The following is a 13664-nucleotide window of genomic DNA, read 5'->3' as shown; positions in this document are numbered from 1 at the left end:
GCTGCCACCCGTTGACACATCCCAGCACTCCTGAAACCTCTGATCTGCAAAACAAACACACACAACGTGAGAACTGAGCAGGCTGCTCACCACCCAACCATGACATCTACGGGATGTGATCCCGAATCAAGAGATGTCCCCTCTGAGCCACGAGCTGAGCTACTGGCACGAACTCCCAATCAGATCCAAACCAGCCTGGTGTCCCATACCACCAGGTGGCGCTGTGAAGCCTGGGATCTGCCACTAAGATGCAGGCGCGCGTCCGCGACTCAATCCAGGAACAGACCTAGCACCTGGGAACGAAACTTGCTCCCAACTGCATACTGAGAACTGAACCCCCTGGGCCCCTTTTATAGACTCGGGCCCCGAGCGCCAAAAATAGCGAAGACCTATAAATAGTTCGTACCCTTGCCACTCAACTCGAGAATCAAGCCTGCCTAGCTCTAAGCCTCCCCAGGCTACCTGAGCTAGTCTTGTGTACCCAGTACACGTCAGATACCAATCCGTGCACATGACATACTCCCCCTCCTCTAAGAACTCACTCCTGAGTTCGCTAAAAAACTCGGAAATGTTCTCTGGAGGTTTTGCAATGTCTCCCATGTTGCATCCTCCGTAACACGATCCTTCCACTTGATCTTGTATTCCGTGATAGATCGATTACGAATCTGTCTGTCCCGAAATTCAAGAATACACTCAGGTTCATGTGGAATAAAAGTCAAATCTGTAACTTCTATTATCTCGTGAGGAGAAACAAGTTGATCATCTGCACCCAATACTTCTTTCAGTCTACTGACATGAAAGACTGGATGTACTTTAACATCAGGAGGCAATTCTAGTCGATATGCAACTGGTCCAATTCTTTTAATGACCTTGAATGGGCCACAGTATCTGGGGGATAATTTCGGAACCAAACCAGTACTTAGGCTCTTGGATTCCTTAGGAATTCGCAAATATACCATCGTTCCTTCAGAGAACTCTCTAGGTGAACGATGTCTATTAGCATAAAATCTGTCCCGATCTTGGGCACTTCTAATAGACTCCTCGGCAAACTGCAACATTTCCTGCATGTCTAGCAAGAAGTTTTTAGCAGCATCATTTTGAATTCCTTTTAACCCAACCATAACTGGTGACTTAGGTTGAAACCCGTACATAAGCATAAAAGGACTGTAACCAGTACTAGAATGCTTTGCACTATTGTAAGCAAATTCTATCATAGGTAGATAATCTTCCCATGAAGACTGTCTCTTAGATACATGAGCCCGAAGCATGTCTTCAACCAACTGGTTAACCTTCTCTGTACTACCATCGGATTGTGCATGATCCGAGGAACTCATACTTAGAGTAGTTTCTAACTTCTCAAAAACAAGTGTCCAAAAGCTACTTGTAAACTTTGAGTCCTTGTCACTGACTATGTCAGATGGCAAACCATACAGCTTAAACAAGTGGTCCACAAACTCGTGAGCCAGCTGAACATCTGAAATAGTTGTTCTAGTAGGTAGGAATCTAGCCATTTTTGTCAAACGGTCCACTATTACCAAAATGGAGTCATGACCCTTGCGCGTTCGAGGCAAACCAGTAATAAAATCCATGGAAATACTTTCCCATTTATTTACCTGGAATCTGTAATGGTTGTAATAAACCCGCGCTTCTAAGGTATTCGGCCTTAGTAACCTGACAAACCCGGCAACCTACTACATAGTTCTTAATAAATGCACGCATCTTAGGCTAATAAAAGGTATGCTTCACAAGAGACAGAGTCCGATGTATACCTGGATGTCCAGCACCAGGAGCATCATGACACTCCCAGAGAATCTTGGATTTAAGGTCCAGAACATCTGGCACACAAATCTTTTCATTCCGGAACAGCAAGCCGTTCCTAATCATCCACTGATCTCCCGCCGCCTGTACCGTAGGTGGCACAATCCCTGAGTCCTGGTCAACTGGAGCTTCCATCCTGGACTCTTTGCCAATAAGAACTGAAATGACTATCAGTTGCGTATAGCCCTCTCAAGGATTGAAATAGGTCTGAGGATATTTCCGTAAATGATAAAGTATTTACAAACTTAACTCGACTTAAGACATCCGCCACACTATTCAACGAACCCTTACGATAACGTATTTCGAAATCAAAATCTTGCATTAACTCTGCCCATCTGGCTTTCCGTCCCCTCAATTCAGATGCATCACACACATACTTAATTGACTGATGATCAGTCAATACAAGGAACTTTGAACCATACAAGTAGTGTCTCCAAATCTTAAGGGCATACACTACAGCATAAAGTTCCTTCTCGAGTGTGGGCCAACGATATTGAGTTTCGTCTAGCTTCTTACTCTCGAAAGCTACAGGTCTGCCCTCTTGGAATAGAGCTGCCCTAATCGCATAATCACTCGCATCGGCCTCTAAAACATAAGGCCGGGTAGGATCGGGTAATGCAAGAACGGGTGCTTCCTTGATGGAGAACTTCAAGGTTTCAAAAGCCTTGTTCATTGCATCATTCCAAGAGATTGGTTGGGTAGACCTGCGTCCACGACCTTTCAATATGTTTGTCAGGGGTGCCGTGATATGTGAATAATCACGCACAGACTTTCGTAGAAATACCGTAAATCCTAGGAAAGAACGAAGTTGTTTCACAGTTTGAGGAATAGGCCATTCTAAAACCTTCTGGATACGATCTAGATTAATGCTAATACCTTCAGAAGAAATCTTGTGTCCTTAAGTAAATGATCTCCTTCATAAAGAAGTCACATTTACTCATCTTGGCATAGAGCTTATGCTGTCTTAGAATAACTAAGACAATCCGGAGGTGTCCTATGTGATCCTCAAGCGTTCGACTATATACCAAGATGTCATCTAAGAACACTACAACAAATTTGCCGAGAAAATCCCTGAACAAATCGTTCATCATCTGCTGAAAAGTAGCAGGAGCATTGGTTAAACCAAAAGGTAATACAAGAAACTCGTAATGACCATACCTAGTTCGGAATGCGGTTCTATCTATGTGTTTAGCATAGATACGGATTTGGTGATAACCCGTACGCAAATCAATCTCAGTGAAATACTTCGCTCCGGCCAAACGGTCTATCAGATCATCGGAACGAGGTAGAGGATATCGATTCTTAATTGTCACTTTATTTAGTCGTTTATAATCTACACACATTCTCCAGGTAGAATCTTTCTTCTTTCTTAGGAGGACAGGTGCACCCCAAGGTGATTTACTTGGGCGTATATAGCCCATATTCAGGTAATCCTAAAGCTGTGAAGCTAACTTATCCTCCTCTACCTGGCTCATCCTATAAGGTGGTACACTGATAGATTGAGCCCCTGGGACTAAGTCTATGCGATGATCTACTGCCCGTTCTGGAGGTAAACCTTCCGGCAGTTGAGCAGGGAATACATCCGTAAAACTATCTAACAACATTCTCAATTCACGGTGTTCAAACACACTGTTCAAACACACTTAAATCATTCTTGTTAATTACAGAGACAACAAATGAAGAAAGCGGAATCAAAACACACTGATAGACATCATAATGAGAAGTGTTTAATATATTCCGAAGCTGCATCGCAGATACAATAGGTCCCTGAGATGAGGGAATTTTATCACACTGAATACAAAATTGGGTGTCCTTATCTACAAAAGAAAGGGTATGCTCCATCCATCCAATCTGAATATTGTGGGTTTTAAACCACTCTATTCCGATTAACAAGTCTACATGCTCCAGGTGCATAACATAACATGTAAGAGCCCCTGTGTAAGCTTGAATCCGGATAGAAAGCGCTTCAACCTTGCGATCCCAAAACTGCTTCCCAGCTGGAAGCTGCACCTGATAGGTGTGATCGCTAGGTACTGTGGACAGCCTCATCTTCTGCACAAATTTGTAATTAACAAAGTTGTGAGAGCTGTCCGGATCAAAGAGAATGTGAACCTGTTGGTCCATAACTTCTCCATAAACTCGGAAAAGATCATGGGAACCAAACAACGAAGTATTGAAAGTGCAATTACAAGAAAGTGGGCAGGTAATGACATTTACAGAAATACCTGTCATCGAAACTTGGTTCGCTCCCTTGGCTTTGGTACCTGGACCCGCCTGGAGCTTCGGTCCAAGCACTAACTTTTGATTCTTGCGCTTTGGACATTCATTCTTAGTGTGGCCCCGCTCCTCACAATAGAAGCAACGCCCTTCTTTCTTGAGCTTCAATGTGCGAAGGAAACGGGCTCGACCATTCTTTGCCTGAGTCAAGTTTTTCTTGGAGGCGTTGTTCGTAGATTTCGTCTCCTTGGTACCAGTCGTAGGCTGAAAGAACTTGCGTTTGTTCTTTCCACTCGTGTCGGAAACTGTAGTTGCTTTTGCACCGGCCATGGTATCATCATAAATACGCGCGTAATTCATGGCCTCTTGCAACGTTGTGCATTTGTTGTTCTTTATTTGCAACTTGTACGAATCTGGCAAACCATCCACAAAGAAACCTAACAAGGTCACTGGATCCATCTTTGTGGCCCTGGTCTGCAGATCCCGAAACCTTTGAAGATAAACTTCAAATGACAAGTTCAGCTTTGACATATCGAGGGCTTTAAGCTTGCCAACGATATCATAATCGTCCTCCTCCTTTAGGAACTCCTTCCTGAAGACCCCTTCGAAATCTATCCATGTATCTGGCTTAGATTGGAGTTCCTTCCACCATAGCAACGCTTTACCTGACATGAAACCGGCTGCAAGCTGGATTTTCTTCTCATCTGGATACGGGTGGAACTGGAAGTGTACTTGCCACTTGTGTAACCAAGTGTCAACCACCTCCTTAGTTCGAGACTTTTGATCTCCCGGAAAAGGATCTGGAGTTATGTTCGGTCCTAGCACTGAAGCCATGGCATCCACATGCGTGAGTGCTTGCATGTTGCTAGCCAGAAGAGTGAGAGTCGCCTGAATCCCTTGGAGTTGCTGTGTCAACCCCGTTTGATTCGCATTAACCTGCTCGAATTTTCCATCCAGAGCAGTGGTGAATTCACTGAAGGCCTTTTTCGTAATCAGGTCATCATAAAGACCCTGATCTTCCTCTCCCACAGGAGTGTAATCCAAATCCTGCTCTCCCATGGTGAACTCGGGATTTGCAGAATCAGACATATCTGAAATCTGATTTGAAACGAATATAGACTGAGAGAAATAACTGAGGAAATCGAAACTGGAAGGAGAGTGGAGCAGAGAAAAACCGTCCCAAGAGATGCTGACGGAAGGAGATGCTGAAAACTGGTGAACCGCGGGCGCAATAAACCCGGAGTCTTGCTGAATTCGATGCAGGCTGCAGTGTACGGAATCCTGCAGCAAACCGTACCGTACGGTACCCTCCTGCTGACCGTACAGGCGACGCAGATTGTACGGCTGCTGATGCGATCCATATGGTTGCTGATGCAATCTGTATGGACGCTGACGCAGTCCTACAGTTGCTGACGTGGGCGTACGGTGGCTGATGCAGGTTGTACGGCGATGACGCAGGCTGTACGGGCGATGACGCAGGCTGTACGGCAGCCTAGCGCAGGCTGTCCAGAATCCTGATGGCGCAGTCCTAGACGTTAGGCAAAGAGGCTTCTCGCAAGGCTATGGCTGAGGTTGGAACCTTGTCCAACTATATAGAATACAGGGCAGCCAAATTAGGAAGCCCTGCTTCCAAAGAAGGATCACCCTCCCAGCTTTGGAGGGTGGTGCTTTTTCGAAAAAAGCAACACCTCTCTCAGGGTGACCGCACCCTGTTCCTGCTCCTTGTGCCTCTCCCCGCCCTGGCCGAAAATCCTTCCAGCCATGGCGCACCAACACAGCCTCCATCTCTGCGTTCTTGACCCCCACGCAGCCCCGATCAGCATCGAACTGCTCGCCTGCCACTCAGCTACCCTATCGCCTCTCCTTCACCTCTGCTCTCTCCCTGCTACGCGCATCCCTTTCTCACAGCAACCCTTCAGGAATTTCGAAATCTAGACTCTCTCTTTCTCCTACCTTTTCCCTACATCCTTACCACCCCTGATAACCCAGGAGCCTACCAGAATTTGCAGCAGCAGATTTCGAAATTTAGGGCATACCTGGAGGAAGAAATCGTCCAAAGTACTTGCATCAGAAATTCCTACCTCTTGGCTCTGATACCAACTGACACATCCCAGCACTCCTGAAACCTCTGATCTGCAAAACACACACACACAACGTGAGAACTGAGCAGGCTGCTCACCACCCAACCATGACATCCACGGGATGTGATCCTGAATCAGGAGATGTCCCCTCCGAGCCACGAGTTGAGCTATTGGCACGAACTCCCAATCAGATCCAAACTAGCCTGGTGTCCCATACCACCAGGCGGCGCTGTGAAGCCTGGGATCTGCCACTGGGCCTTGGGCTACACTAAGATGCAGGTGCGCGTCTGCGACTCAATCCAGGAACAGACCTAACACCTGGGAACGAAACTTGCTCCCAACTACATACTGAGAACTGACCCCCCTGGGCCCCTTTTATAGACTCGGGCCCCGAGCGCCAAAAATAGCGAAGACCTATAAATAGTTCGTACCCTTGCCACTCAACCCGAGAATCAAGCCTGCCTAGCTCTAAGCCTCCCCAGGCTACCTGAGCTAGTCTTGTGTACCCAGTACACGTCAGATACCAATTCGTGCACATGACACCCGTGCTCCTTGGGCCTGTACCGCTTCCACCACCACTCCTACTTCGGAGAAGCAGGGAAGCTTGAAACTATCTCATTTGGAAGATCAAGATCCGTAGCCATTTTGTGGCTAGGAAGCTTTAGAAGATTACAATGGCAGTACATCCAAAGCCCAAGATGCTTCAGGAAAGATTACGATGGTTGTAGATTCAGACAAGCTTGAAACATGGGAGGACAAAGATTCGCAAGTCCTTGCGCTGATCATAGGGATGATGGCAGATTCTTTCATTCCACGCATTCAGATTGCTGATATATTGGAGAGGCATGGACAAGATGGATAACACGTTGAGGATCCTATCTCTCCAGCATCAGTTGTTCAAACATGCACATGGAGGAAAGGGCCACGAAGGTGAAGGTCGTAAGAGATCTATTGTTGGCATGGTTAGAAAGTAGACTTAAGCTAGCCAAGACTGCTGGTGCTTGGGATGCTTCCGAGGTGTTTTAAGAGCTTTGTGATTACCGTAACAGCATGAGAGAGGAGCAAGCCTCTGGAAACATTTGAAGAACTCGGTTCCCTATTATTGCAAGAAGAGGCTCGGGACAAACTCTACCAAAATAACAGCCCTAAAGCATTCTGGCAAATGACAAAGGCAACTCCTGCAAGGGGAAGGCTAAAGATGAATCTAATGTCAAGTGATTCAGAAAAGAACAAAAATAGAGTGTTTCTACTACGAGAAATCTTGCCACTTCGCAAAAGACTGTAGGAAGAAGAAGGCAGATCCAAAAAGGAGGAGACCAAGGCTGAGAAGAATCCAGCCAATGTTACAATAGGCGAGCTGTTCATGATCATTGAGCATTGCTTTACCCATGCTATGAGTGACAGCAAACAAAGGTAGTATGTAGAAGTGAAGTGTCGACGCATTTGAACAAGAAAGGATGGTTTAAAGCCAAGGAGCTTGCACATCTAGACTCTAAGATACAGTGGAGATATTTGAACATGTCTTGTAAAGGGTAGGCAAAACAAAGGAGACCAAGACCAAGAGGCTAGTATGCAGAAGTGGAGCGTCTCAACACATGTTGAACAAGAAAGGATGGTTTAAAGCCTTGAAGATACAGTGGAGATAACTTAATATGTCGTATAAAGGTATAATTGGACTAACAAGGGCCTAACCAAGCCTTGACTGTCTAGGGTCAAGGCCATGCTAACCTTTGGGTATGGATTGGATCTAGGGTTAGTATCAAGGCTAGGCTAGCCTATGATCTTGGATTGGATTTAGGGTCAGGGTCAAGGCTAGGCTCGCCTCTTTGCCGCCTGTGTCACAGTTGTTCATGTAATAGCCATAGTGCTTTTCACTCCCCCTTGGTCTGCGGTGCTTGCCATGAAATTGGTCGCGGGGGCCTCTTCGCTGCCTTGCCCCCACAGAACAGCTTGCAAGCTTTCCTCCCGTCTTGCTTGCTGGGTTTTTTTACCATGGCTGGTTGCAGGTCTCCTCTTTTTGGTAAAAAATCTGTTGGTTGCAAAGAATTTATGGGGATATATTAAGGGGGATGAGCTGTGGATATTGCACCTACCACGCACTTGTTAGCCGTGGAGAGCAAACACATGTCAGACATGGGTCAAGCACTTGGACAACAAACTGTAGACCTTCAGCTCCCACCCAAGATCAGAGGCCGTGGGTGTCATTCTCAGGCCCTAGGTGTGATCTCTATGTGAGTCAGAGATCCATCACTTTGCAAGGTACATGGGATATTCTTGAGACCATGTATCCAGCCTTAGATGAGGCAAAAGTTTCTTTTCTCAAGGAGGAGCTTAAGAATTTGGAGATGCATGAAGGTGACAACATGGTTGATAATCTTACAAAGATTCGAGAGCTTCGGGTGTAAAAGGGGGAAGCCTAATTTACTCTCTCTCCTATCAACCGCTGAATGAAAAAGATATAGAACTGAAAGAAACGGCAAGTGAGCCAAAAGGCTCAATGCAAGTGAGCCACAAGCCTGAAAGAACGCTTGCCAAAAGGCGCTAAACTTACAACTGTTAAGGATTCCTCGTTGTAGATGGAAAATGGCAATAGTGATGTTGTGCTCATTGTGCTCTCTTCCCTGTTGCTCCGGGCATGTTGCACTAAAGGCACCTCCTACTGAGAAGTTTGGACAAATACTTATGCCCAATGGCCTCTGCACAAGTTTGTAATTCACCAAATTGTGAGAGCTTCCCGGGTCAAAGAGAATATAAACTCTTTGGTCCCTTACTTCTCCATAAGCTCGGAAAAGGTCATGGGGGCCAAATAACGAATTATTAAAAGTGCAATTACAAGAAAGTGGACAGGTATGTCCTTTACAAAAATACCTGTCATCGATGCTTGGTTAGCTCCCTTAGCTTTGGCTCCTTGGCCTGCATGGAGCTTTAGTCCTGGCGCTTGCATCTGGGTCTTGCGCTTAGGACAATCATTCCGTGTGTGGTCCCGCTCCTCGAAAATAAAAACCACGTCCTTCTTTCTTTAGCTTCAAGGTGCATAGGAAACGGGCTCGACCATTGTTCGTCTGAGTTGAATTCTTCTTGGAGGTGTTGTCAACTGACTTCGACTCCCCTGTACGAGTTGTTGACTCGAAGAACTTAATGTTGTTCTTCCCACTCGTGTCGGCAGGAGTGGTTCCCTTTGCGCTAGCCATGGTATCATCATGGATGCATGGCCTCTTGCAAAGTGATACACTTAATGTTCTTAATTTGAAGCTTATACACTTGTTGTTCTTGATTTGAAGCTTATACGAATCAAGAAAACCATCCACAAAGAAGCCCAATAAGGTGACGGGTTCCATCTTTGTAGCTCTGGTCTGCAAATCACGAAACTTCTAAAGATAAACTTCAAAAGTCAAATTCAGTTTGGACATATCGAGGGCTACGATATCATAATCCTCCTCTTTCTTCAGAAATTCTTTCTTGAAGACCTCTTGAAATTCGATCCATGTGGAGGGCTTTGGCCGTAATTCCTTCCACTAAAGTAATGCTTTCCCTGATAAATACCTTGCTGCAAGTTGCATCTTCTTCTCATCAGGATAAGGGTGAAACTAGAAGTGTACTTGTCACTTGTGCAACCAAGTATCGACCACTTCCTTGGTCCTGGATTTTTGATCTCCGGGATAGGGATCCGGTGTAATATTCGGGCCAACACTAAGGCCAAAGTGTCAACATGTGTGAGCGCCTGGACAGTGCTTGTCAAGAGCGTGATAGAAGCCTAAATCCCTTGGAGTTGTTGTGTCAACCCTGTATGATTCGAATTAACCAGTTCAAACTTTACGTCAAGAGCTGAGGTGAATTCACTGAAGGCAGTCTTTGTAATCAAATCATCGTAGAGACCCTGGTCGTCCCCTCCGTGGTAATTGATGTCTTGATCACCCTCCGAAAGTTGGGTTCCACAGCTATGAATCAAAGGAAGCGCTGAAGTTGAAGTCGGAAGAGAGTACATGCTAGAAAAGAAGAAGTTACAGTGGGTCCGAGAATAGGAGCGAGCAATGATCGAGGGACTGCCACGGGAGTGAGTTGAGTGGATAATCTGTTTTGCAATTAGTTCCATTGGCTGCTGGAATGGGTCATGCTTGTACATGGAAGAAAGGTTCGGCCTCGTTTATTTTATGCTTATAGATATACTTAGACAAGAGGAGTTTGTCTCCCACTGCTGGCTTTTATTTACACGTGAAGCAATTGCCGTTAGGTGTATGCCTTTTTTCTTTTTATCTACAAGCTCTGAGGTTCAATCATCCAATGTCTTCATGTAAGTAAAACCATTACTAGACATGTGTCCTGTGTATCACGTGCTTTATACATGGGGAAGAGAGGACACCAGCTTGGTTTCGTTACACCTTGCTCCTCTTTTTTAGGGTATTGTCAACGATGTTTCAAGGATATGGCAGATAGATGTACGTAGACAAGGGGATGTTTGTCTTCTGCTGTTGTGTAGGAGTTGTAAGATATGGTGTAGTCACAAGGTGATCATGACGAGAATCATCACTGGATCTCTGTCCTGTTTTTCATGTGTTTTCTAACAGAATTGAAATGCTTCAGGCCTTTTTTCTAGCAGACTTGAAATGCTTCAGGTCTCTTTTCTGAAAAACTGTGCGTGTGCTTGTCATCTAGGTGGACGTCGACAACCCAAGTTTGTGCAAAGTGGGAAAATCAAGAGATACAAGCGGATATATCCCTGACTTCAACAGATTGTGAAACCTCTTTGTCAAAAGATCCTATTGAAATGCTAAAGGAAACCAGAGCTGAGTTGAATGCCGGACTAGGATATGCTTCTGGGCAAGCAACCCTAGAAGCTGCTGGCGAAGTATCAAATATAGACAGGCTATCTAGGCCTTATCAATGGACTCCAGAGGAGCTGAAAATTGCAACAGGAGACACTACTGAGAATGTTGTGAAGCACAGATTTAAGCTTCAGAGCGCCTACTCAAGCATTGAGGTAGATCGTCATTTCAATTGCAATCAAAGAAATGGAGCTAATCTATGCATTTTATTTATGTTGTTTAGGCTCTCTAACCATTTTGTGAAAATCCTTGTAGGGGTCCAGGTGAAAACAGAGACACAATGGGGGAGCCTCTTGTAACTTCTTACCATGGAAGATTCATGGGTACTGTTGACTATATCTGGTGAGTTTTAGCTCAAAGTATTGCTTCCTGTGTTTCCCCCCCCCCCCCCCCCCCCCCCCCCCCGCCAGAGAAAAGGAACTTCTATTAATGCTTAAAATCCAACCATACAAATTGGCAAAACCGGAAAGGATGCTTAAAATCCAACCATACAAATTGGCAAAACTGGAAAGGTGCCAATCGTGGCCAAAACAAAACAGGTTGAAAGAAAACCTGCCTGTTGCAAAGATTCCAGCTCACTGCCTAGGGATTCTCTGTAATAGGGGCTAACAACCACGGTGGTGGACTATACAACCAGCGAATCCCTCGCGGCGTGAGATCATAAAATACACATGCAGGCCAACCCTTGCAGAAATGTGCCCGCCTATCATCGGTAGCTCAAGAACTTGGGACGCCACGCTCCCAAATGGATCGCAGCATATAAATGATATCCTGCCAAATGGCAACCAGTGTAGCCGTCGGAGGAACATGGTGCTGGCCCATGACCCAATTGCAACGGGCCACCCAGATGTTCCAGGCCGTGAGGCTGGCCATCGTCTCCCAGAAACTATCCTCTCTCGATTGAGGGGAATGGTGAGAAGGGGAATGCTTCGACCCTGTATCCGGTAAGCTTGCGAGACCGTGTCTATGGAGAAAGCATGGCCCCCCTCTATAAGCCAAGTTGCCATACCCCACGTGAAATCTCTTTGCATGCTCAGAAGCCGTGTCACAATCCGAAGCACTCTGAGCCAGATCCTCTGAGCTACAAGGTAGCTCCATAAGCAGTGAGGAATAGTCTCCATTGCTCTGACTGTACATTTGTGGCAGCTGCGATCCACCCGCATCTGCTCAAGCCATGGGCCCACTGGGAGACCACCGTGTGCGACCATCCAGAAGAAATAGGATATCTTTCGTGGACGCAGGCTAGACCACAGGCGGGCGGCCCAAAATCTAGATCTAACCTCCTCGGGCACCTGCTGCGCACTCCAGTGTCTCTCCCGTGAAGGGGTCCAGGCCATTGCGTCCATTTGGATGCGACGCCCCATCCGCGTGGTGTACAAGAAGAAAGGCACCTCCTCCACTCTCTTTGAGAGACCTACTCTGATCAGCCATAACCACTCTCTGGGGTCCTACTGTATCTTGTTGAGAGGGCGACCCTCCCATAACCATAGTCTCCAGGGGGGGCATCTAGGTCTGTGAATCGTGATGCAAGAAGGGTCGATCGACCACTCCTTGCCCAAACGTCCCACTACTTCGACCCTTTGCCAACCCACCTGGCCTAACACCCCGTCCATCTCTTGATTCCCTGTGATCTAGGGCTGCAGTAGTTCGCCCGGTCCCACATCAAAGAACCGCACGCTCATGGGGGCGACTACGGGCACCAGCTGAATCCTCAGAGGTACACCCGTCCTAGAGAACTGTCCTAGCCAGTGTGCCAGAGTGAAAACCTGTAGTCCCTCCCTCCAAGAGTCGGAATAGCTGCCTCTATCTCCACCATTTTTTGGCCGGCCCCTCTCAGATGAGAAAGGACTTCCAATCGTGCCCCTGCCTCTGCTGGGAGTCTAGACCATGTCCGCAGGGAGCGAGCCGGGCCGCTGTCCCATTGTGCCCAACCAATGTGTAGCCGCTGCCCTAGCATCAAACCATCCTGGTCTCTGACCTTGGAGTGCTAGATAAGCCGCTGGCGTGCAAACTCCTCCGCGTACCGGGGTTGACTCGGATGAGACCTCCTAATATTCGCTGCAAGACCCTCAAGAGACTCCTCATCAGGGGTGAGTCCTTCCCCGTGAGAGGGGACTCTGAAAAGATCCACCTGTGGGATGGCTGCTACTGACCACCTGTGCGGGGGGTGTTTCTCAAGAGACCGCGTTGCAGGAGAAGTTTCTAGGGCTCCATGCCTGGAGTGAGACCCCTGACTATCAACTTGCCCAATAGGGCTCTGCTCTGCATCTTTGGATCTATAACACCCATGCCTCCCTGTGCTGTGGTAGTATCACTGTTTGCCACACAACTCTAGCTCTGGTGTTGCGAGTGCCATCTGATCTTGCCCAAAGGAAGTTATGCACCAAGCGTCTCAATTGTCCCATGCAACCCTGTGAAAACACCAGCAAGAGGCTATGTACCAGGCTGTAGCCAACAGGACGTGGTTAGCCACCAAGGCCTTGCCTGCCAGAGAGAGTTTGGTTGAGCTCCAATAAAGAAGTTTGCGCCTCACGCTCTCAAGGACCTAGGCTATTTGTTGCTCTGCGAAGATGTCAATGTCACACGGCATCCCAAGTACCTCGCTGATTGGCCACTCAGGATCCACCTGAAGCCTACCAATGCGCCCCACCGAAGAATCTCCTAGGACTCAGTCACTGAAAGAAAACTGACTGATTTGCCCCAGTTGATCCTTGCCCTGAGGCGA

The 13664-nt window shown here is 46.9% G+C and overlaps 1 protein-coding gene across 1 annotated transcript in view; it reads left to right on the top strand.

The window, feature by feature from the left end:
* Window positions 1–13664, top strand: part of LOC147885943 (carbon catabolite repressor protein 4 homolog 5-like) — a 69574-nt gene that overhangs the window by 50450 nt on the left and 5460 nt on the right. Inside the window, 2 exon segments of the mRNA XM_087396411.1 lie at window positions 10770–11101; window positions 11203–11281. Coding sequence (XP_087252537.1) covers window positions 10770–11101; window positions 11203–11281 — 411 coding nt within the window.

The sequence above is a fragment of the Dipteris shenzhenensis genome, chromosome 25 (assembly GCF_047967505.1).
Source record: "Dipteris shenzhenensis isolate YYH24624 ecotype China chromosome 25, Dip_SZ_1.0, whole genome shotgun sequence".
Classification (NCBI taxonomy): Eukaryota; Viridiplantae; Streptophyta; class Polypodiopsida; order Gleicheniales; family Dipteridaceae; genus Dipteris; species Dipteris shenzhenensis.
Note: the sequence above shows the minus strand (reverse complement) of the source record. Positions and strands in the feature narration are given on the sequence as shown.